At 35.5% G+C, this 25,524-nt stretch overlaps 2 protein-coding genes across 5 annotated transcripts in view; both read left to right on the forward strand.

Moving 5' to 3' along the window:
* Positions 1-6: 6 nt before the first annotated feature.
* Positions 7-8,694, forward strand: LOC127154268 (polypeptide N-acetylgalactosaminyltransferase 6-like). Of its 2 annotated transcripts, none has more exons than XM_051095689.1 (11): positions 7-392; positions 1,443-1,928; positions 2,018-2,190; positions 4,406-4,555; positions 4,838-5,072; positions 5,173-5,290; positions 5,512-5,712; positions 5,816-5,947; positions 6,036-6,137; positions 7,877-8,047; positions 8,194-8,694. In XM_051095689.1, exons 1-11 carry the CDS (start codon positions 265-267, stop codon positions 8,305-8,307), a joined length of 2,010 nt encoding a protein of 669 aa, XP_050951646.1. In that variant the 5' UTR covers positions 7-264; the 3' UTR covers positions 8,308-8,694. The 2 variants fall into 2 exon arrangements, with proteins under 2 accessions (XP_050951646.1, XP_050951647.1); XM_051095690.1 differs by having other exon boundaries at positions 1,544-1,928.
* Positions 8,695-8,974: 280 nt separating this feature from the next.
* Positions 8,975-25,524, forward strand: part of g6pd (glucose-6-phosphate dehydrogenase) — a 17,185-nt gene continuing 635 nt past the window's right edge. The window contains exons 1-14 of one of the 3 annotated variants that reach the window (XM_051096621.1): positions 9,067-9,205; positions 9,521-9,553; positions 10,674-10,792; positions 18,468-18,505; positions 19,528-19,636; positions 19,726-19,943; positions 20,058-20,216; positions 20,396-20,521; positions 20,865-20,958; positions 22,222-22,408; positions 22,822-23,057; positions 24,655-24,731; positions 24,833-24,925; positions 25,015-25,524. The exon at positions 25,015-25,524 is cut by the window's right edge and continues 635 nt beyond it. In XM_051096621.1, coding sequence (XP_050952578.1) covers positions 10,679-10,792; positions 18,468-18,505; positions 19,528-19,636; positions 19,726-19,943; positions 20,058-20,216; positions 20,396-20,521; positions 20,865-20,958; positions 22,222-22,408; positions 22,822-23,057; positions 24,655-24,731; positions 24,833-24,925; positions 25,015-25,105 — 1,542 coding nt within the window. In that variant the 5' untranslated portion in view covers positions 9,067-9,205; positions 9,521-9,553; positions 10,674-10,678 and the 3' untranslated portion in view covers positions 25,106-25,524. Of the gene's footprint in view, positions 9,010-9,066; positions 9,206-9,520; positions 9,554-10,673; positions 10,793-18,467; positions 18,506-19,527; positions 19,637-19,725; positions 19,944-20,057; positions 20,217-20,395; positions 20,522-20,864; positions 20,959-22,221; positions 22,409-22,821; positions 23,058-24,654; positions 24,732-24,832; positions 24,926-25,014 lie in introns of those variants that run through there. The other 2 variants (XM_051096618.1, XM_051096619.1) reach the window with 2 other exon arrangements.

The following is a 25,524-nucleotide window of genomic DNA, read 5'->3' on the forward strand; positions in this document are numbered from 1 at the left end:
GAACCGCTGAACCGAACGAGCACCGAAAGGAGTCGAACACGAGATTCAAACGTGTTTGAGTTTCATGTGTTGCCATGGATACTCGCTCTGCCCCCCGTTTCCTCTATTTATTTATTAGCACTTTTATTACCTAAAGCATTTCGATGTTATAAATATGTACCTCGCTTCATAAAAATCCTCTCCGTCCTCTTGCTAGTTCGCTGCCCTTTAGTTAACGACTTGTTTGTTAAAGAAAATAAACCCAGAGTTAAATGGTCCAATGAGATGCACCTGACACGACGGCGTAGTAATCTTACTGCTTCAAGAAAACTGAATACGAGCCATTTTCTAAATATTTTTCTGGTGTGTATGTTTACAACTGAAAAGTGGTTACACGCTTCGCTTTGTTTCAGGTAAGTACATACTTAAGTTGAAGCACCACTTTTTGAGCCACTTCAGTCCTTCATGAAATACATTTTATCATGCAAATTAGCGTTCGTATCAGTCCATGGTTGTGGTTTTGCAAATACTGATATTTTCTCCTATTTATGTAGCTTCGTTTTGCCAGTTAGGTTATTTAAGATATTAAAATAGATATTTAGAGAGACGTTTGTCTTTCTCATTGTTCAAAATGTATTTTTATGTTTGATAAGATGTCTGTATATGTATATTTATACACCGGTGCTTCGAAACAGATTCATCCGCGCAGAGGAGTAGAGCCGAAGCACTAACAAATCAGTGTTCTTCCGCGAGACGCGCAGTTTTATTAAGGGCTAAAGGTTACATAGTGTAGCTTTAAAATGGTTGTGCTGTGTGAATGAATCTAAATGTTCCATGTTTCACTTATTATTCCCTCAATTTATATGTGACCATGGATCACAAAACCAGTCATAAGGGTCAGTTTTTCAAAATTGAGATTTATACATCATCTGAATAAATAAGCTTTCCATTGATGTATGGTTTGTTAGAATAGGACAATATTTGGTCGAGATACAACTATTTGAAAACCTGGAATCTGAGGGTGCAAAAAAATCAAAATATTGAGAAAATTGCCTTTAAAGTCGTCCAAATGAAGTTCCTAACAATTAATTAAGTTTTCATATATTTACAATAAGAATTTTGCAAAATATCTTCATGGAACATGATCTTTACTTAATTTCCTAATGATTTTTGCCTTAAAAGAAAAATCAATAATTTTGACCCATACAATGTATTTTTGGCTATTGCTGCAAATAAACCCCAGCGACTTAAGACTGGTTTTGTGGTCCAGGGTCACATATGAGCTCATAAAAATGTCACACGGAAGAACACTGTTGCCACTTTTTGACATTGCAAGTCAACTACTCGAAAATAGCACAAACTATTTTACACTGCAGACATTTTCTGATGCTACAATTGGCTGACGTGAGATAAAGTTCTTGTTGAAACAGAAATGTGCTCAAGTTTGGTTTGTTTTCTTGTAGGATGTGCTTACAAAGTTCTCAATGTACACTACCCATAAAATTGAGCTTCTTGGGACTGACCCTTTTAATCACCATTTTATGGGTATTACTGCTGAATATAGGATGGTGGTGGTCTGCCAGCTACCGGTTCCAAGGTCTTTCCTTAAAGCCAAGATACAGAGGCAGTGTGGTTAGGAATTCCAGTGGGATCTGGCATTTTCAGATGGATACCTCGAAACCACCCTTTGAAGAGGCTTCTGTGTTATCTGGAGATGCCAGATGTCCTTCTGGGTTCTACAGCATGGAGGAGCTCAGACCTCACATAGAGAGACCTCAGGAGGATCCTGAAGGACCTGGAGCTGATGGAAAGCCCTTCATCACTGGCATCTTGACACCTGCAGAGCTCAGGGAGAAGCAGGAGGGTCTTTCTAGAAATGGTTTTAACCAGTTTGCCAGTGACCGCATCTCCTTCCACCGCAGTCTTGGTGTCGACACGCGACCCCCCGAGTGAGTACCACAGGAGGCAGACTGAGCAAAGTTATTGTTAATTTATCTTTTGATCATGAGCACGTCTTGTTCACTGTTACTCTTCCAAGATGCATTGAGCAAAAGTTCAGCAGATGTCCGAGGTTACCCACTACCAGTGTGATCATTGTGTTCCACAACGAGGCATGGTCCACTCTTCTCCGCACCATCTGCAGTGTCTTACACACTTCACCAGCTGTTTTACTTAAAGAAATCATACTGGTAGATGATGCAAGTACTCAAGGTGAGTAAAGGCAAATATGCATTGCTTTTTTAGGTACCTGCTTTGAATAAGGTAGACAATAAAACAAGCAAACAAATTCTGTGTAGTTATGTTGAAGGAAGGAGCCAAGTCATATCCAGAGACCAGAATATCATAAAGACCTGGTGGTGGGAACTTTTGACCTGAGCCAGTAAACATTCACCCAGAAGCAATGGCTTAGTAACCACTCAGAACACTCTTGCAACAACCTAGCAACCACCTAGGACAGCTCAGCAATGCTTTAGCAACCAGCCAGGACACTAGTAACACCTTAGCAACCACCCAGGACACACTAGAAATGCCTTAGCAACCACTTAGAAACATCTAAACAACAACCCAAAACATGATAGCAACACAGTTGTGCTCTGGGTGGTTGTTAAGGCATTGCTAGGGTATTCAAAGTGGTTGTTAAGGCATTACTGGGTGTTAAGGCATAATTCAGAACACAATAGCAACGCAACCACTCAAAACAGCCTAGTAACACCTTAAAAACCACCCAGAACACCATAGCAACACCTAAGCAACAACCCAGAACATGATGTGAAATGTAGTTGTGTTCTGAGTGGTTGCCAAGGCATTGGTAGTTTGCTAAGGCATTACCCCAAACAAAATAGCATTTCAACCACCCAGAACACCACAATAACACCTTAGAAACTACCCAGAACACAATAGCGTTAACAACAACCCAGAACATGACCACAATGCATTTGTGTTCTGGGTGGTTCTAAGGCATTGCTAAGGTATTTAAAGTGGTTGTTATGGCATTACTAGAGTGCTAAGACATTATCCAGAACACAGTAGCAATGTGACCACTCAAAACACCCTAGTAACACCTTAGAAACCACCCAGAACCCAATAGCAATGCCTTAGCAACAACCCAGAACACCATAGCAACACATTAGCAACAACCCAGAACATGATATGAACACACATGTGTTCTGGGTAGTTGCTGAGATGTTGCTACTGTGTTCTGAGTGGTTGCTAAAGCATTGCTAGGGTGCTAAGGCATTACCCAAAACACAATAGCAATGCAACCACCTGGAATACCATAGTAACACCCTAGAAACCACAGAGAACACAATAGCAGTTAGCAGCAGCCCTGAACACTGTAGCAACATCTTAGCAACAATCCAGAACATTATATCAATGCATTTGTGTTTTGGGTGGTTGCTAAGGTGTTGCTAGGGTGTTCTGAGAGGTTGCTAAGGCATTACTAGGGTGCTAAGGTATTATCCAGAACACACTAATAACACCTTAAAAACAACCTATAACACAATAGCAATGCCTTAGCAACAACACCGAGCACTGTAGCAACACTTTAGCAACAACCCTGAACATGATAGCAACACAGTTGTGTTGTGGGTAGTTGCTAAGATGTTGCTACGGTGTTCTGAGTGGTTGCTAAAGCATTACTAGGGTCCTAAGGCATTACCCAAAACACAATAGCAATGCAACCACCCAGAATACCCTAGTAACCCCTTAGAAACCACAGAGAACACAATAGCAGTTAGCAGCAGCCCTGAACACTGTAGCAACTTGATAGCAACCCAGTTGTGTTTTGAGTTGTTGCTAAAGCGTTACTATGGTGTTCTGAGCAGTTGCTAAGGCATTACTAGGGTGCTAAGGCATTACCCCGAACCACAATACAACACCTCAGTAACACCTTAGAAACCACCCAGAACCCAACAGTAATGCCTTAGCAACAAACCAGAACATCATAGCAACACATTAGCAACAACCCAGAACATGATATGAACACACATGTGTTCTGGGTAGTTAGCAAGACACGATAGCAATGCCTTTGCAACAACCCAGAACATTGTAGCAACACCTAACAACAACCCAGAATGTGATAGCAACGCAGTTGTGTTCTGGGTGGTTGCTAAGGTGTTGCTTGGGTGTTCTGAGTTGTTATTAAGGCATTACCTTAATTGGAGTCATTACATCATTACCATCAATTGGCATTACACAATAGCAATGCAACCACCCAGAATACCCTACTAACATCTTGGAAACCACCCAGAACACGACAGCAATGCCTTAGCAAAAACCCAAAACATCCTAGCAATGCCTTGGCAACCACTCAGCTTTATATGTGTTGAGATGCACAAAATACATTAGAAAATACATACTTCATTGAAATGTTGACATTGAGTTCTTGTAGTTTATAACTTTTAGTATATTGTTTTCTTTTCAGATCATCTTAAAGCCCCATTAGAGCAGTATGTCCAGTCTCTTGAGATTGTGCGTGTCCTGAGGCAGCGTGAGAGAAGAGGTCTAATTGCCGCCAGACTGATGGGTGCACGTGAGGCTGGAGGAGAGGTGCTTGCCTTCCTGGACTCCCACTGTGAGTACATACTATTGGGGTAATATAGTGCAACCCAGCCTATGGCTTTCAGACAAACTGAATTGCTCACGCTGCTTCACCTGTCCATTCAGATGAGCCTCGGCTGCACAAATCTTAGTCCTCTTAAAGGTAAACATATATTCATATAGCCATGAGGTTTCGAGTGTTTTATTACAGTTGAGAGTGGAAAACAGAGAGAATGATAAACATGGTCTAGCCAAAGTTGTTTTTTTAAAGTAGACATTCAAAATCAACTTGCTGATTTTGTGTGTGTTTTCTCAGGTGAGTGTTTCTATGGTTGGTTGGAGCCCCTGTTGGCCCGGTTAGTTCAGGAACCTACCACAGTTGTGAGCCCAAGAATTGCTGTCATCAACAAGAACAATCTACAGTTCATGAAGCCAGTGATGTCGACCCGCACACATACTCGTGGGAACTTTGACTGGATCCTGAACTTTGGCTGGGAGACTATTCCTGAAGAAGAGAGGGTGAAACGCAAGGGTGAAACCTATCCTGTCAGGCAAATGATCTGCAAAACACACACAGAGACACCTTTCACATGACCACATCGCTGCTGAATATAAGACACCAGTTTTCAAGTAGTTTAATTTTTCATTTAGGACACCCACTATTGCCGGCGGGCTTTTTGCCATTTACAAGCAGTTCTTTGAACACATTGGAGCTTATGATGACAAGATGGAGTTTTGGGGAGGAGAGAACATAGAAATGTCATTTAGGGTAAGACCCTCTCACAGTGTGTATCTTTTGCATCCATTGAGTGAACTTTTGCAAACAAAAATACAAGATTTTGACATTTGACAACTATTATTCAGTTTCTGGTACAGTTTTGTTATTGTTAACTAAAAATAAAACTCTTAAAAATAATTTTCTTCAATTCAAATGAAGCCAAAATAAATCACACTGTTCTGGTGTCATACATTTTGTATTGGCTCTTGCAGGTATGGCTGTGTGGAGGCAGTCTAGAGATCATTCCCTGTTCTGTGGTCGGCCACATCTTTCGCACCAAAAGTCCGCATTCCTTCCCAAAAGGCATAGATGCGATTGCATGCAACCAGGTTCGCCTCGCAGAAGTCTGGATGGATGATTACAAGAAGATTTTCTACAACAGAAATAAAAAAGCTGCTGCCATTGCAGCAGAGGTGAGAGAAGTGGATAATATACAGTTATGTAATATTTTAAATGATTATAAAGTCTTCATTGCACAGCTCACATATTTCTCTTCTACCTTACTGTGGAGGACAGAAATCATATGGGGACATCAGTGAGCGCCTGAAGCTCAAAGAGAGGCTGCACTGCAAAAATTTCTCCTGGTACCTAGAAAACATTTACAACAAGGTCTTTGTGCCCGATTTGAACCCTGTGCTGTTTGGATCGGTAATGTAGTGTTATAAATTGGGATGTATTACAATAATAGCTATTACCAGCAAAATCTGTAAATTTTTTCTGCATATTGTGTCTATAGTTGCAGAACATTGCCACAAACACTTGTCTTGATATTGGTGAGAAGAATCTTGGAGGGAAGTCAGTGATTTTATTCATTTGCCACAACATGGGAATAAATCAGGTACTTTAAGACCACTGCTGTCATATATTATATACACTGCCCTCCGAAAGTTTGGAAATACCCTAGAAAAGTGGGAGTTTGGACAATATTGGCATGAATAATTTTTAATTTGTGATAATTTTGCACTGATGAGGAACAACAGAAACTGCGAAAACATATTTTATTACATAAAGAGTTTTTTTTTTACATAGAAAAAAACATTTTCAATTCATCAAAATATCCACCATTAGCAGCTTTTACAGCTCTGCATAATCTGGGCCTAAATTCATTGTATTCTGAACTTAATTGGCAATAAATTGTTGAAGCTATTAAGGTGTGCTGACCCAAAAATCTTTTAAAAACCTGGACCAAGTTTAAACTAGTATCCAGGCATCACAGCTGGCAAAGGGGCATGTCTGACTTTGACATGTATATATTGCCATTATTATGTAATCAAAATGAAAATTATTATTGCTGCTCTTCAATGATAATGTCAAGTTACTTTAATGTATTTGCACCAAAAAATGATTTATGCTGATATCGTCCAAAACCACATTTTGCCAGGGGTGTTTCCAAACTTTTGGAGGGTAGTATATATTATAATATATATATATATATATATATATATATATTATCGCGGCCATACATGCTGCTCTTCAAAAGTTTGGGATCGGTAAGATATGAAATGTTTTTTAAAGGAATCTCTTTTGCTCATCAAAGTTGGATTTATTTGATCAAAAGAACAGAGAAAAACTGTAATATTGTGAAAAATAATTGAAATTTAAAATAGTATACTTTAAAATATAATTTATTTCTGTGATGCAAAGCTAAATTTTCAGCATCAGTACTACAGTCTTCAGTGTCACATGATCATACAGAAATCTAATATGCTGATTTATTGTCAATGTTGGAAACATTGGTGATTCTTTGATGAATAATTGTTCGATGAATTCTTTGATGAATAAAAAGTACAGACTTCTTTTCTAACAATATAAGTATTTACTATCACTTTTTTTGGATCCATTTAACATATACTTGCTGAATAAAAGTATTAATTTATATCAAGAAAAGAAAGGGAAAAAATTACTGACCCCAAACATTTGAACAGTAGTGTATATTGTTAAAAAAGATTTCTATTGTAAATAAATGCTGTTCTTTTTAACGTTTTATTCATAAAAGAATCCTGAAAAAGTATCACAGGTTCTAAAAAACTATTAAGCAGCACAACTGCTTTCAACATTGATAATAAATTAGCATATTAGAATGATTTCTGAAGGATCATGTGACACTGAAGACTGGAGTAATGATGCTGAAAATTCAGCTTTGCATCACAGAAATAAATTACATTTTAAAGTATATATATATAGAAAACCATTATTTTAAATTGCAATAATATTTCACAATATTATAATATTTTTTCTGTGTTTTTGATCAAATACATGCTGCCTTCTTTAATACGCATCTAAAAATCTTACTGATCTCAAACTTTTGAATCGCAGTGTATATATAATATAAAACAGACAAAAAAGTATATAAGCTGATTATAAATAAATAAATAAATACGAATACTAACACTAACTAATACTAATAGTAGCTAATACTATTCAATAAATATTATAATAGTATTTAAGTAACACTGAGTTTGACTACTAAGAAACAGATGAAAAAGAAGTGGTGCAAGTAAACAGAAGCTCACTGCATTTGCTAAATTAGTATTTTTGATATTGTATTTCCTTTTCTGTCTTATTGTTCCTTTGTAGTACTTTGAGTACACGTCACAGCTGGAGCTGAGGCATAATATTGATAAGCAGCTGTGTCTGCATGCAACAATCGAGCCTGAACCCGTGCGAGTGGAGCTGTGCAACTTTCAAGGTGTTGGAACCATCCCAGCTCCACAGCAGACATGGAGTTTCATTCTTGTTTCCCAACAGGTACATATCCCAACATCCCTCTGGCTGCATGATGTCACAAATAATATACTATTTTAGCACAAAATTATCTTTATGCTTTTAGAGATTTAAATTTGGTCTTTAAAGTGTGTTATCTTACTTTTATATATATTTGTAATTGTTTGCAGATATATCTTCTCCACAATGCTCTTTTTAGTAAGTGTTTAATGGTGGAGTATGGCAACATCATCATGAAAAACTGTGACCCTGCCAACAATTACCAGCATTGGTCTTTCATCTGATCTCAAGTCAGATTATCTGATTCTTTTTTTGCAATACTCCACAAAACAGACGTGCAACGAATAGTTCAACAAATGCAGCATTGCTGTTTTGCACCAATGTAAAGCTGTGCAATATATCTAATGTTCTTAATTGATTTGTTGATCTCAGTCAAATGAAACTGAAATGATCAAATGCACTAAAATCATTGTACACTTTTAATGAACAATTTTGTTATTTACATTGAACGCTGTTCAGTTGTAGCATTTGACTGATGTATTTATTACATGAAAGATGATGAATTAAAATGCATTTTTGTAAGCAACTTGTGCAATGACTTGATGGAATTGTCTACTTTAAAATCCAATTAAGTATGTACATTAACGCACGGTGGCGCTAATGTAATAGAATAGAATAAAGTTTTCTTGCCAGTGTCATCTGCAGTGTCATGCTGACATTCTTTCAGAGCTCTACGCTCGACTTCTTTTCTAGATCTTATGAGCATTACTCATTAGACATTCCGCATGCGCGCTGTCGATTGGACCGAAGAGCGTTCAGCATGTTCGTCATTGCAGCGTTTAGCTGTCAATCACCGCCCTGCGTGTGTTGTTATCCACAAGCGCCTCCCCTCCTGCGGTCTGGCCCCGCCCACTTCCCTTAACCTCAGCGCAGTTGCGCGGTGACATCATGTGCTACAGCAATGATGGGCAGTCGAGCGAGCGCTGGTGAGTTTCTCTCTACACCAATAAAATCACAGAACACCGCCGTGTCATTTTAATAGGGAAGGAGGAAACAGTATTAAAGAATGACAGTGTAGTCGGCATTGTAACATTTTTGCCCTGAGTTCGCTACAGCTCCTTAATTTTAGCCTTTAAGTCCTGCTTTCTTTGTTTTGTTAAGTAAACAGCCCTGACGTTACATGTAAGTAGCACGTTGTCATGCAGTGAGTGAAGAGTTTGATTTTGCACTGTATATTTTCCTGTCTACTAACTTCATCTTTTCTCTCACCAGCTTCACCTTGTAGAAATTGATGTTAAATGTATTCCAGATATCTGTGTTTAAGGCATTTGTTGTGAATGCGATGCACTGCATAAAATTATTAGCTAGCGTTAAGTCCAGTCAGACAGTGCCAGGCTGAGCCCTGTTAAATAAGGGATTGTGCTAATAACATTATGGTAAGTTCAGAGTGTGGGTTTATGGGAGGCTGTGTTTTTGTGTGTATCTTTCCTGTCACAGAGAGAAAACGCACTACAGCCCCTGAACGCAGTGGTAGGACTATATGTTTGTCATCCCATTGCAAGTAGTTATGTGATGTGACTTGTCAAATTACTAGACTAGTCAGTTGGTGGAACAGTGGAAGTGACTCAGGATTGGCAAGAAATTATTCAATTATCAAATGCATATCATTTCGTAGATTACGTTCTTTGCAAGTGGCATGTATGTCTTCATAATCAGGCCATTTAGATAACATGCTTGCTCTGTGGTTGATCTGTTGTGTTAGGCAGCTTTAGCAAGTGTTCTTTGGAAAGCTTTTGTTTGTGAATTTACCTGCCATATTTTCAGTAATTGCAGGCCTATTTATTTATTTGGCCATTTTGAGTTTGATGGCTGATTAACATATACATTGTTGTTTTGCTTTAAGTTTCTAATTTGTTATCAAGTTGCATTATGTATTGTGTATATATCAACATTATCGTCTACCCTAATATATCTGCCGTCTTCTATATTAACTGCCCTGGGAACATTTTCACTTACCTAAAGGTTGTTTTTATTTATTTGTTTATTTAATTTAGTGCTGTCAAGCGATTAAAGCTGTCAAGCATCCAAAATAAGTTTTTGTTTACATAATATGTGTGTGTGCTGTGTTTATTTATGTATATATAAATACACACACATACAGTGTATATTTTTAAAATATTTACATGTATATATTTTTTATTTATATCATTAATATTATATATAACTACTATATTTAATATATAAACAACATATTTTTCTTAAATATATTCATGTGTGTGTATTTATATACAGATAATAAATATACACAGTACACACATTATGTAAAAAAAAAAAAAAAAAAAAAACTTTTAATTTGGATTAATCACGATTAATCGTTTGACAGCATTAATTCATTTTATTTATTTTTTAAATTTAAATATGATGTTTTAACATTTATTTTAGAAATATTTTCATATGTGCCAGCATATTTTTCATTTACCATTATTCTTCTTAAATTAAAGAAAGTTATTTTTTAAATATGCAATATTTAATGATACAGCTGATAGCTCTAGATAGCTAAAAAAAATCATAAACGTACTTTTGATATGACTGTATGAACAGAAGGACAACATGAAATCTGTGCTTTAATCATTTTATGACCTTTTGGCAGACAAGATGAGCCTTCCCCTCTCACGCTCTGAAGTGTTTGGGCAGCTGAGGAAAGAACTACATGATGATGTGGAATTTCACCAGTCTGACGTTCATATCTTTATCATCATGGGTGCTTCGGTGAGTCTGTATATTTTAATATCTCTACTAATGAGGAATTGATACAGTCTCATCTGGAGCCATGAATTGTCACTAATTTTGTATACTTTGCATCTATTGATGAACCAAAAATGTGTACATTTTTTGCATTTGGGCTGCTTTTTTTTTTGTTTTTTCCTCTCTTTACAGTGACTATATTTACATGCCTTCTGTATTCTGATATTAATCCAAAACTAACAATGTTCTGTTTAGTACTGAATCAGGTAAACTCCTCAATCCAATTGCCTGATTCAGTTTAAGACCATGAACGTAATCTCAAATTCAGATTCTCCCACCCCTGTAATATCACAAATTTATTACATGTACATACCTTATTCAGAAAATGGTAATATTTTAGATTAGGGAATGCTATTTACTATTAACCAGTAGCTTATTAGTATGCATATTACTAGCATATTGGCTTTTTTTTTAGCACTTATAAATCACATATTAATGCTTTATTCTGCATGACCATATTCTAGATCCCTTAACCCTACCCTGTACCTAAATATAACTACAACAGCTACCTTGCTTACCATCAATAACAAGCAATTTGAGAGTTTACTGAGGGAGAACTCGTAGTTAAATGTAATTATGTGTTCTCCAATTTAAATTGTTAGCTAGAAAATTAACTGAAAAGGGATGCACATGCTCTCCACAACTTACCAGTTTGTAAAGCACGATGAAACGTGCATTACTACTGGCATAGGTGCACATACAATTTCATCACCGGCTTTCATCACACTTTCCAAGATTGCACATAGTTTGTGGAGTGAGTGTTTCCACATTCTAAAGTTCTGTCGCCATTCTGTAAGCTCTAACGTCACGCCTCTGCCACCAGTTTTTGCTGCAAACCTTTTGTCTGCATCCCCTCGCTTTCCTTCTGTTACTGAGCTACATATTATTGCATGTGTTTATTAATGATTGTGCCATGATTGTGCTATGCTTTTCATTTCATGGTGGTGTTTTTGGGATTGTTGGAGGTAAGAAGTGTTAGAGTCCTAATTAAATTATTTTGAAAACTAGGGATGTAGCGATTTACTCAACTAGTGATGCGATAGGATTTACAATACTTATTTGACAATATGATTTTCTCACTATTTTTTTTTTTTTTTTTACAAAATAAGATTTAAAAGGAAATGTCCTTTAATTATTTCTCAGATAAAATACTACACATTTCTTTTTTAAATGTTTAAATGTTAAAATGATGTTACACAACAAATTAAAATTTAAAACAAATCCCAAATCAAATAAATAATACAAATAAAAGAAATCTCTTCATATTTCATTATTGAGTAACGTTAGAGACAACCACTGCATTTTAATCATGATCCAAAAATGCTGCATACATGCAACATGAGCAGTTTTTAATATAAATGAGATTGTATAATTTTGAAATTTGAAGAAATAACAGAATGGTCTGGCTTTGTGAAATAATATTACATAAAACACATCAGACCGCAACGTAAACAGCAGACGGGCTGAATGAAAACGAAACTGTAAGCAAAGCACAAAACAACGTTTATATACAGGAGTACACACAAGTTTTTCTCATAAGAGCAACTGGAGGTTTGGTTTGGTCCTCACACTACATATAGTGTGACCTATAATATAAAATATATAATTTTTTGAATAATTAATTAAAAAATTAATAATAGTGATAATAATATTATTGTACTTTTTTTTTTTTTTTTTTTTTTTTTTTTTTTTTTTTTTTTTAAATGAACAAAATAATAATAAAATGTGAAAATATTATAATTTAAAATAAAAAAAATGAGTATTAAATAAAATTACAGTTATTTTATAGGAGTAAGTATTTTATAGTAAATAAAATGCTAATATTTACTTGTGTCAGTGAATGAAATGTCACAGTTTAACATTGTGCCTTGAAAACTGCAGCAGATAGCCTAGATTAATGCTTTCAGCTTGAATAGAAATCTTATACAGTATTACAGTTTGTCGATTTATGAACTGAACTTATTAACAAAGTGGACTTTTTTTAATTTTATTTTGGTCATGCATGTGCACTTGCGTACTACTTATGTGCACCCCTGCATATAAATACTACTTTATTATTAGGTAAATTCATATACACACATACCCACACCCAGTTGCGATTGCGATTTTTTTTTTTTTTTTTTTTTTTTTTTTTTTTTTTTTTTTTTTTAATATATATATATTTATATTTATATTTATATTTATATTTATATTTATATTTATTCTGATGCCTGTGCACATGTAAACATCAAATTCAGAATATGATGGCATCCAGAATATAGACCCAAACTATGCATACTGTGCACTCCATGAAGAGCCTTTAACATTGGTTCTTTAGATTATTAAAAATGTCCTTTTATCTATTTATCCTTTTATTAAAAAGAACTGTTTATCTAAAGGTTCTTTGGGGAACCAAAATTAGTTTTTCTATGGCATCATTGTGAAAACCCCCTTTGGAAAGCTTTATTTTTAAGTCTGGTCATTAAAATGACTGTCAAAAAGTGGTCCAAAATCATACTACAATGCGTACAATGTATAATTTATTTCCTGTTTCATGTTTTTTCTTGTACATGGTAGTTTCTTTGGTTACACAACTTGTAGTTTTACAGCACAGCCTGTAAACTGCTTATCCAATGACGGAAGAAAATCTCAGATTGTTCTGAATTAATAAAATGACTTGGTGTTTTGTTTAAGGAAGTATAGCAGAAATTATGCAACCGTGAAAGGACATTACCAACATAGGGCTTCTTTTTATCATCGAGACAGAAAGGGGCAGTTAAGTAATTCAGCGGTTCAGTTCACAGCCCTTGAACACTTGTGGCCTTGAAAGGTGATTGGACCAGTGAGGTGACAGAAGATCTAGATTTGATGAAAGACTTATTTTATCTAGACAGCCTTGATTAGATTCGGCATGATTTAAACTGTGGTGAATGCTGACAGAAGTATTTAGAATATCAAAAGTGAAGTTTGAAGTAGGTCAAGCTTTTACACACTGGACTGTTTCTTTTAACGTTCAGTGATGAAATTTAAACCTCCTTCCTCCTTTTTCTGGCTAGATTTTCCTTGTTCCTCCTTATTTTGTTCAACGTTTTTCTAGTCGGTTTTTGCACAACTGCTTTGTAAAAGAATCTTTGTTACTGTTGGCTTTTCCTGTCCTTATTGTTTGTGTATTTAAATAGGTGCTAGTGAGCTGGATTGTGCAATATCACTCTCTGTCAGCACTATCCTTTCAGCTGGTTTGGAGAGAGAGCGAGAGAGAGAGAGAGAGGTGAAAGCGTTGGTTTGTGTGTTTGGGATGAGGGTGTGGTCAGAAAGGATTGTTGGTTGGTGTGGTGTTCCACAGGTTAGTGGTATTAGTTTATTCAGATGCAACATCACCTCATTTGTCTAACCTTGGGCCACTTACACTCAGTGCATTGACCCCCAGCCAGTATCACATTACCAAATTTGTATGTAACTTAATTTTAAAGACAGTTTGTGAGTACTCAGATGTAAATAGTTATCTAACTTTGCAAACGACACTTTATTATAATTAAAAACACATGATGATCATTTTTAATAAAGAAATCTGTGCTATAGAAATTCTGCTTTATTTATATGTGGAGTCTGCTCATTAGTCACCGTTGTATAACAATGGAAAAACTTCCTCTTTAAGACATTTTACACAAATCAGATGAAGTAACAGAGTTAACCTGGCCTTTAATTATTTGCTTGATTGAAATACAAATAGATAAAGCAAATGTACCAAAAAACGTGTTTAGAAATTGGACAGGAATGCCTCAAAATATTTATTTTATTTTGTAAGTGTGAATTAGATTACACATTTGTGAATTATATGGAGTATTTAGAAGTTAAAAAAAGTCTCTTATGCTCAAAAAGGCTTCCCTCATTTAAAAAAAACGTAAAAACAGCAATATTGTGAAATAATATTACAAAAATGTTTTTTGTTTTTATGTTAAAATGTCATTTATTTTTGTGATCAAAGCTGAATTTTCAGCATCATTATTCCAGTCTTTAGTGTCACATGATCTTCAGAAATCATTTTAATATGCTTGATGATCAAGGAACATTTATTATTATTATCAATGTTGAAAATACTTTTGCTCCTTAATAATTTTGTGGATAATTTTTTAACCTGATATGCTTATTCATCAAAATTTGTTGTCCGACTACCTCAGGAAAAATTGGCATTAAAAATTGTATAGTGGGTTTAATATTGAGTAAGTGAATAAATGAATGCTATTTTTAAATGTATTATCTGTTTCCACCACCAACTGTTTAATATGTTTTAGGACACATGTCTGACTCTGTCATGACTCATGAAAATAGGCTGCTTAAGTGGTTGAAAAAGAAACTTCTTGCATCAAATCCATTACTGTATGGCTTGCGTTCTATTTACCATGTACCTTTTTATCATTTTATGTGCTTTCCTGTAAATCAATCCCATGGTCTAAGCTCAATGCGCTACTCTTCATGCAATGGCTTAATTGAGATGCACATTCCTCAGTTATGAACAAAAAATGTCACTTCTTTTTTAGAAACATTGTAGTCACTATCAGAACAAATACATACAGTTTCTCTGGCTGCTTAGTTCATGTGTGTTTGTTTTAGTATGATTATTCTTCATGCAAAAAGTTCATGGATAAATTTGTGTCAAGTCATTGTTACTGAGTGTTTTTTCCAATGGCAAAGGAGCAGGAGCGACTAATAGATTAAATAGTGAACTGATATGTTTACTAATAACTAATATAATGCATATCTGGAGAGATGGGACTCTCCCACATTGCCATAAATCAGCCAGTACAAACAGAATAATGCTGTCTCACCATGCGCAGAGTGTTTTCTCATGTGTCTGATTGGGTGTGGAGCAGATCTGTTGAGTTCAATGACCTTTGCGTTGAAAAGATTGAATTGCATAGAGCAGGGATGGGTTGGCTGTTATTTTAAGCTAAGTTCTGTCTTGTTATTGTGTATTTTGCATTTATTAGTCATTTTTATAATCAGATTTTTTTGTAAACTTAGTCACTGTGCTCCACTGAAATTATGGCAGTTTCCAAGGTTTTGATTCATAGTGACAGTTGACTATAATCAAACTATACCTTATTAAAGAAAAGCTGCTTGGGTTGACAAATATTTAATATTTGGAAGATTTTTTTTTTTTAGGTAGCCAGTAGGCAGTAGCCTTTAGATTTCAACCCTGAAAAATTACACAATAAAAGCAATGAAGTCACTTTAAAAATGAATGTATGTCAGTAACTTCCTTCTTAATCAATTGATGTTGTAACTTTATATTGCTTGTCAGTGGCCAGTGATATTAAAGGGGTATTATTACCCTAGACAGAATTTGGACAAAATTGGCATACAATTTTCGTATACAAAATTGTATACCAGTGCAAACAATATAAGTCATAAGCATTTGTGTCATGCTTTCGCAAAAAGAATTTTAAATGCACATTTGTTGTTTTATTTTGTAAAGTAGGTTTAAAAATAGAAGCACACATTGCAAAAAAATAGAAAAACAAAGTGTACCATTGATCAAATGTAAAAATGTGAGCTATAAATATTTCTACAGATCCATTTATTCATGATATTATAAAAACATCATGACGTTTCTCTATGATTTCCGCCATGCGGAAAATGTAGATGCAGTTGCGGAATTCAGTCCATGGAATTTACTGTATATTACAAAACCAAATTTTGGATGGATAAATCAAAAGTAGGTCTGTAGAAAAAGTAGACCTGCTCTGAGAGGCCTACAAACAGAAGCTTGAAGGTCTTCACAGCAAAATAAAAGTTTGAATTAACTTGAAACGGTGACAAAAGAAATAAAATGAAAGTAAATTCAATTCAATTCAATTAAATAATAATAAAAATAAATAAATTACTAAATGTAATGGTAGTACTACTACTATAATACACTGACCAAAATTATAAGCACTTTTGTTTTTGCCCCCATTTTTCATGAGCTGAACTCAAAGATCTAAGACTTTTTCTATGTACACAAAAGGCCTATTTCACTCAAATGTTGTTCACAAATGTGTCTAAATCTGTGTTTTTGAGCACTTCTCTGAGATAATCCATCCACCTCACAGGTGTGGCATATCAAGATGCTGATTAGACAGCATGACAGGTGTGCCTTAAGCCGGGCTCACACTACAGGATTTTTAAAATCCTAACCGATTATGAAAAACACAAGGAGAATATTTGCAGATTATATTCTCTGAAATCTTAAACATGCACACACAACAAGATTTGAAAATTGTGGCGCATCTCACACTACAAGATATTATTAGGATTATCATGATGGAGGGAGCGCATCACGTGATCTTACGCAACAGATTGTCATTTCAGCAACTAATGTTTACATATGTAAAAAATAAAAAAATGTTTCAATAAAAAATGTTTTTTTTTTTAAGCCGATATGATCTATATTTCATATATTTATGTAATGTATTCTACATTAAAATACATTTAGAATTAACAATGACTGCTGTACAAAGAGTAAAAAGAGTGTGGTCAGGTGAAACCGACAAGACAATGGTGGAAGATTTAGTTTAGAAACGAAACGCAAAAGCTCATGTTTGGCAATGCAGTATTCAAAATCATGTTATTCTTCCTCTCTCGGCAGTGCGGCAGAAACATTCCCTTCATATTACTGCTATTAAAATGAATATAGCAAAACTCTTGCCTCATTCAAATTTAATTAATATTTGTTTGTTTGAAATGCAAGTGCAAAAATCATGTGACCAAAGCTAAACTGGAGCTTTCATGTTTACTCTGTATCACATCTTAGGTATGTGCGTTCATTAGTTGTTAATAAAAGTTAATTAAAACTGAATTGATGAATGATGAATGATGCACTCACCTGTAAATTTGCATTAAAGATCAGGATGAGTAAGTGACAAATGTCAAATGCTTGGCAAGATTTGATGTGTTGCCTCATGTGGTTTAAGAGATGAAGTCGGCAACACTGATTTGTAATCTCCACAGTAGTGATGCGCTTGTATGTTTGATATGGATTACAAAATCTGAGAATATTTGATTTCTCTATGAATTTGTTTATTTGAAAGTAGACATTTCAGTCTCAATAGATGTATTTTTCATGGTAAGTATATAGTTTTAAAGTTTTGCGCTCAAGTTCACAGATACCGTGATGGCAGAAAAGCATATCCTGTTTGCTTTATTTTACAGAAGCGCAACGTTTTGTTATTGTGAGTGCACACAAATAAACATAGAGTGTTTAAAGGTTCAAAAGATGTATTGCTTTTATATGTATGACCAAAAATGACAGAGTATTTTTAAGAGCAAGTGAGCACACCGGCGCCTCCATCTGTCACGCAGTGAGTGTGCTACTATTCAGCTTCCACACTCGGTCGACCGAGCCTCTGCTCATCGACTATTAGGGGCAGCCCTAGTAGGTTGCCACTTTTTTACAAGACTTGTTTTGAGATGTTTTTAGGCAATTGTAGTTTTTGGTTGAGGCATTCATCATTTACCCTTTAAGATCATCTAATCACTGATCCGCTTTTCTCTTTAAAATTCTCTGATGTGATTTTTAAAATGTTGCACTAAACACAGTAAAAACAGTAAATGGCTTTTGTGTAATTTAGCCTACGTTAATAAATTCTACTATGATGTAACAAATGTGTTCTTTTTGTAGGGAGATTTGGCCAAAAAGAAAATCTACCCAACTTTGTGGTAAGTAGTCTGACATAACATGCTTTTACACACATTGATATTCACTAGTACAATACCGTTCAACGTTATTTTTTTTTAAATGATAAACAAGGCAGAATTTATTTAATAATATTGTAAAACGTACAATTTAATATTTATTAAAATATCCAAAAAACACTAGAACAGTGTTATATATTTTGCTGACTTGTGTACTTACATTATCCCAAATGTTTTGAAGAATGTTTAAATCCAGAGAAATAAGCAATTTTAACTAGTGTAACATCATCATGTCACTGTGTCGTCTGCCAGTGACTTCATACACCCTCGGTTTTCCTGTTTTATTTTGTAGAAAACATGGAAACCCCAGATACTTTAATATGTAGTGCATTTTATTAGACAGCTGACGAACGCACAGAGTTGAACACACTTAAATGTATCCAGTATGTTAAAACAGCGCTTTTTTCTACATACACATGACCAGAAGGAGCGAAAGCACTCGACTTTGGTGTAATAATAGCTCTGCTGCTTTCGAGTCTTGTATCGCACTCTTCTTTCATTAGCAGTCGCTTCAGCGTCCTTGTTTCACTTCCACGACTTTCAGCCCCACCCTGCTTCATAATACAGTGTCCTTAATAAGTCTTTAATACATTAGCTCATTAATGAACATGACGTCTGCACGAGTCCCGATGGATTGCATCGGCTGTGGGGATGAAGACTAAACTCCCATGATTCCACACACAATCACAGTGTCATCAAACTAAGCCTTTGTTTCTTTGTTTGTTTTGAATATGCGCCCTCTAGCGGCAAAAACATACATATTGTGCCTTTAATGTTTTAATATATTTTTTCAGGGTCATTTGAATTGAAAGTTCTTAAGAACAGCATTGATTTGAAATCAAAATATTAAAATATAAAAGTTTTTACTGTCAGTTTGATCAAATTTAATGTGTTCTTGCTGAATAAAAAGAGTAATTTCTTTCAGAAAATAATATTGACACCTAAACCTTTGAACAGTATGAAGTATTTCTGTTTGTCACTTGTAGGTGGTTGTTCCGAGACGGTCTTCTCCCTGAACAGACATATTTTGTGGGTTTTGCACGTTCTGATCTGACCGTGGATGCCATTCGCACAGCTTGCATGCCACACATGAAGGTCACAGCTCAGAGAGTTTCTCCATATGCATTTTATAGATTTATCTCACAGGTATGTTAACCTGTCCTCTCTGTTTTTCCTTCCTTCAGGTGGCAGACTCTGAGGCAGATCGCTGCGCTGCATTCTTCAGTAGAAACTCTTACATCAGCGGGAAATATGTAGATGAATCCTCTTTTGCTAACCTGAACACTTACCTGCTGTCCCTGCCTGGAGGAGCTGAGGCCAACCGCCTTTTCTACCTGGCCTTGCCGCCCAGCGTCTACCACGACGTCACCAAAAACATCAAACATCAGTGCATGAGCACCAGGTGAGAAGTAAACGCATGCAGTTTCTGTTCAATTTTCTAATTGTCGGTGTATGTGAGTTTACCCAAGCGAGGTCTTTTGTCAAAAACAGCATATTTCCTGTGTATGTTTGGTAGAGGTTGGAACAGGATAATCGTGGAGAAGCCTTTTGGACGTGACCTGCAAAGCTCAGAGGAGTTAACCAGTCATCTCTCTTCTCTTTTCACTGAGGACCAGATTTACCGTATAGACCATTACCTAGGCAAAGAGATGGTCCAGAACCTCATGGTTCTCAGGTGTGGCTCTTTCCTGTTGTCTCTACCACTCTTTTAATCCCTCGGTGCCTGCTGCTTTTCACTGGCTGTCACACACAGTTGTCATTTATGCATAATTAAAGGTTAAAATCCACTAGGAAGCTTTTTTTCTCTGTGTCTGTGTCTCATTAGTCATAGTTTTCTCTCATATTTCCTTAAAGGTTTGGAAACAGGATATTTGGTCCCATATGGAACCGGGACAGCGTGGCATGTGTGGTTCTGACCTTCAAAGAGCCGTTTGGAACCCAGGGCCGGGGAGGATATTTTGACGATTTTGGTATCATTCGGTTAGTTTTTTTAATTTGAGATGATTTTTGCATCTGTTAAATGCATGTTATGAAAGTATAGTCTACCAAAAACTGAATCTGTTTGATTCATTTAACCTGTACGATTTTCTCCTGTGGAACACAAAATAATTTTTTAATGCTTGCACAATGAAAGTAAAAAAAAAAGAGACAAAAACCATGATGGGAAAATACACATAATGAAAACTGTGTTTAAAAAACATCGCGCTTTCTGTGCATGAGGATTCCCTTCAAAGGCTGAGAGGATTTTGATATTCTAATCGAGCTTGATTAGTAAATGAATGTGTCTGTGTCTGTCTTTATGTCCTCTCTTTTCTGTCTCTAGTGATGTGATGCAGAACCACCTGCTGCAGATGCTCTGTCTGGTTGCCATGGAGAAGCCTGCATCCACCAACTCTGATGATGTTAGAGATGAGAAGGTAACGAGCCGGTCAGCCAATGAACTGTGTGCAGCTGGCCCTTGCAGCACTCTTGTCTGGCACTTATCCAAAATGATCCTGAATTTAGCCTTGAGGAGCAAATGTATCAAATATATCCATCCATCACCACTGTCTTACAGTTAACCATTAGCATAAAAGGTTGGCGGACTGTAGAACGCATAAATTAAGGTCTTGGTTCCAAGATTACGCTTCAGGGTAGTGTCATTTTGGGTTTGTACTACAGAATAATTAAACTGTACATTATGGTAATAATTATGTGTAGTACCCAAGGGGTCAGGGTTTATTTTTTCATTCATTTTTCATGTCATTTTTTTTTTTTTAAGTCTTTTAATAGTGTGAAGTAGTGCTTTTCACTGTCCCTGTTTATTTTTTTTTTGTTTTTGCAGATTTTTTATTTTCTTTTTGTTTTTGTGCTTTTTTTTTATTATTATTATTTTTATTTTCTGAAGGATTTTAACATTGTAAAGTAGACTTGCATTTTTCCTTTACATGTTTAATTATTTTGTTGAGCTATATATATATTTTTTCTGTTTATTTATTTATTTATTTATTTATTTATTTATGGGGGTATTTTTGTGTGGTTTTTGATGAGTTTTAACACTGTGAAGTAGACTTGCATTTTCCCTTTCTCTGCTTTTTTTTTTTATTATTCATTTTCATTTTGTTCAAAGTTATTTAATAGTGTGAAGTAGGCTTGTGCTTTTCACTGCCCCTGTTTTTTTGTTGTTGATTTGTGCAGATTTTTTGTTTATTTACTTTTTGTTTTTTTGAAGGATTTTAATAGTGTGAAGTAGACTTGTGAAGTTTACTGTTTATTTATTTTGAAGACTTATAACAGTATTAAAGTAGACTTGTGTTTTTGTTTTGTTTTTTTTGTTTTTTTCCCTGTTTGTGTATTTATTCATTTTTATTTTTTGTTTTAAGGCTTTTCACAGTACGAAGACTTTTTTTGTTGTTGTTGTTGTTGTTGTTGTTGTTGTTGTTGTTGTTGTTGTTGTTGTTGTTGTTGTTGTTTTTCCTGTCTACTGCAAAGAGTTTTTTTTTTTTTTCTGTGTGTGTTCAATCGCATGTCATTCACAGCTTGGCTTACTGGTTAAAATCCAGAAATCCATGCTCAAGAAGCATCCAACTGAAGCTTTTGTTGAGATGAATAGGAATTATTCTGGATAGCTCTCCATAGCCACTATAGACATCCTTTCTAATACATTTTTTTTTTCATATGCTCTCTGTGTCCCTCTACAGGTGAAGGTTCTGAAGTGCATTAAGCCAGTCTCTCTTTCTGATGTGGTCTTGGGTCAGTATGTTGGAGATCCAGATGGAGAAGGAGAGGCAAAATTGGGTTATCTAGATGACAAAACTGTCCCTAAAGGCTCCACTCAGGCTACATTTGCCACAGCAGTGCTTTATGTAAAGAACGAACGCTGGGATGGTAAGTGATAGCTAATTAACCAATATTTACAGTCTGGCCAAGGATCTAAAATTTTGACCTCTCTGATACTGTGGCTTTATCTGAAATCAAGAGCAGCCTTGGCACTGCTTAAATAGCTTAAATAAATTAGTTAAATGAGAAGCATTACTAACCCTTTGGTCTAAACAATTAACTTTTAGCATGTACGTAATATGTAATTTATTATGTATGTCCTAAATATGTAATCTATTCCTATGATCAAAGCTAAATTTTCAGCATCATTGCTCGAGTCTTCAGTGTCACATGATCCTTCAGAAATCATCCTAATATGCTGTATTGCTGCTCATATAGCATATATCAGTATATAGTCCCTGCCTTTTTCTTCCTGAATGTACTGAAATTTTATTAAATAATTTGATGACTTCTCTCTCCAGGCGTTCCCTTCATCCTCCGGTGTGGAAAGGCTCTGAATGAGAGGAAGGCAGAGGTGCGGCTGCAGTTCACTGATGTTCCTGGAGACATCTTTGATTCTCAGTGCAGGCGGAATGAGTTGGTGGTCCGTGTGCAGCCCAACGAGGCCATCTACGCCAAGATGATGAGCAAGAAACCTGGAGTCTATTTTAGCCCTGAGGAGACAGAGCTGGACCTGACCTACCACAGCAGATACAAGGTAAAACACACTTTTGAATCATTCATACTGTATGTTTCTCTGTCCTGTTAGGCAACTATGACTATATGATATTAGAAAAGAGTTAATTTCCTAAAGGGAACCCCAGGTATTAAGACATGTGTGGTTTAATGTAACATAAATGATGTCTATTACTGAAATATGTAGTTGAAAACCCATGAAAGATTTGTGTCATTAAAAAAAAAACACATTGTTTTTAACATATTTTGCACTATGGGGGGTGCCATTATTTCAATGAAGTCAAATGGTTGCACTCTGGCACTACCTGTTGCTATTTTTACCACAACACAACTCGGAAAATAAAATACTGATACGATGCCACATTGATGCTGTTGGCTGTAATTGTCAGTCGAAGGGCAACAAGAGAAGCGATATAAGTCTTCACTGCTTTCCTAGCAATAAGAAGAGGAGAAAAGAATGGGAAGATGCCTGTGGACGAATAAAACTTCATAAAGACCTGCGTCTTTGTTCTCTCCACTTTCGGTCTGATACCTGTAAGGCTTTTAGTAGATCACAGCTATTGAAAGAGCTTACAAATGGCAGAGACAAGAAACGCTAGATGCCATCCTGACGCTTGTCATGACGCCGCAGCCACTGAAGGAGTTTCTCAGAATGGATTTCACTCGATATCCAGGGGCATTTAGACTTTGTGTGGGGGAAAATCGATGGTACGGCATTTGGTTTAAATCTACGTTTATATCCATCTTTAAGCTCTTTCAGTAGCTGTGGTCATCGTATCAGTACTTTATTTTCCGAGTTGTGTTGCGGTAAAAATAATAACAGTAGGGCCCTATAAAAATCCATTTAATTTGTTCCCAAATTCTGCCCCCCTCCCCCCCCCATTCCATTTTTTCCATTTTAATTTTTCTGGACTATTTTTTTTTTTAAATGATTAAATTACATTTTATTAATCAAAAAGCAAGTCTAATTAATTACAATTATGAAAAAAAAAAAAAAATTGTTAATGTTTTATTTTTTCTCACCTTCTGTTTTATTGTTACCAAATTCTGTTTAAGCATGTCTAATTATTTGAATGCGTAAAAACAACGTAATTTATTTATTTATTTTCACAATATCTACATTTATCTGGTTATCAAATGAAGGCATAAAATAAAATCATTTATCTTTTAATCAAATGAAAATTAAAGAAACGTTTGTTTAATTCATCCAAAATGACAAATTCCGTGACATTCCGTGTTATAAAGTAAATTCTGTTTTTACGACTGAATTCTGTGATTCCGTCAGCGTTTTCCACATTGTGGAAATCATAGGGCCTTACAACAGGTAGCGCCAGTAGCTCACCGAATGCAACCGTTTCATGTCATCAAAATAATGGCGCCCCCCATAGTCCAACATATGTATAAAACAATGTTTTTTTTTTTTTGTTGTTTTTTTTTTAAGTAAAGCCTTTCAGGGGTTTTCTACCACATATTTCAGTAAGAGACATCATTTATGTTATATTAAGTCATGCAAGTCTTAATACCCCGGGTTGCCTTTACTAAAAGCACTGACAATCTTTATTAAAGTTACTTCCTTTTCGCTTTATAAATGTGCATTTCTTTGTTCTCCCTTTCCAAAGGACGTTAAGCTGCCTGATGCCTATGAACGTCTGATTTTGGACGTCTTTTGTGGCAGTCAGATGCATTTTGTACGAAGGTGCGTATTTCTACAATGACTGGCACACTAATGTAAATGAAATATGTTGTTATAGTAATTCTGAAACAAACCATTTCTGAATTTGCCTTGTTTTATTAAAGTGATGAGTTGAGGGAAGCCTGGAGAATCTTCACTCCTCTTCTTCATCAGATAGAGAAGGAAAAGACACCACCCATCAAATACAAATATGGAAGGTAAAACATGCTTTTTTTTGTTAAGTGAGTAACTTTTTTATGAAATGATGTGCAGTGTATCTCACATTCTCTCTGGCTCTCTCTCATAGTCGTGGACCTGCAGAGGCCGATGAGCTGGTGCAGAAAGTGGGCTTCCGCTATGAGGGTACATATAAATGGGTGAACCCACACAAACTGTGAAAGAGACGAGGAGCCTGATTACAAAAAAAGCCCAAGATGAGTGCCTGAAGTAAAAGAAAGAAAAGGGCACTTTAAAAGTATTTGAAGATGCACTATGTTTCAGCACTGCATTTAAAGAAGAACCAACAAGATTAGCAAACCCTTTTTTTTTTTTGGATATTATGAATTATAACAAGCTTACTATATGATGCTTTATATGGCATTCCTCATATTATTTAGTTCTATATTCCATTGGACTGAACAACATTTACAATTTTTGCTTATGCACTTAAGCATCATGATTTTCATACAAATTTTATACTGCACTGTCATTCCCTTGGTTCTTTATTCTTAAAGAAAAACAAAGCTTCTGTTATGCATTCCTTTTCACACAAGCAGAAGTCTTAACATTAAATGCTGCTCAGATTTCAGAAGTGTTT

Source organism: Labeo rohita, chromosome 23 (genome assembly GCF_022985175.1).
Source record: "Labeo rohita strain BAU-BD-2019 chromosome 23, IGBB_LRoh.1.0, whole genome shotgun sequence".
Lineage (NCBI taxonomy): Eukaryota > Metazoa > Chordata > Actinopteri > Cypriniformes > Cyprinidae > Labeo > Labeo rohita.

What these genes read in the sequence shown, in the direction of transcription:
- LOC127154268 (XM_051095689.1), top strand. Translation starts at nt 265, where the DNA reads ATGCACCTGACACGACGGCGTAGTAATCTTACTGCTTCAAGAAAACTG. An exon ending in GGTGAAACCTATCCTGTCAG is followed by an intron (nt 5,073 to 5,172) that starts GCAAATGATCTG and finishes TTTTTCATTTAG; the next exon opens with GACACCCACTATTGCCGGCG. An exon ending in CTGCTGCCATTGCAGCAGAG is followed by an intron (nt 5,713 to 5,815) that starts GTGAGAGAAGTG and finishes TGTGGAGGACAG; the next exon opens with AAATCATATGGGGACATCAG.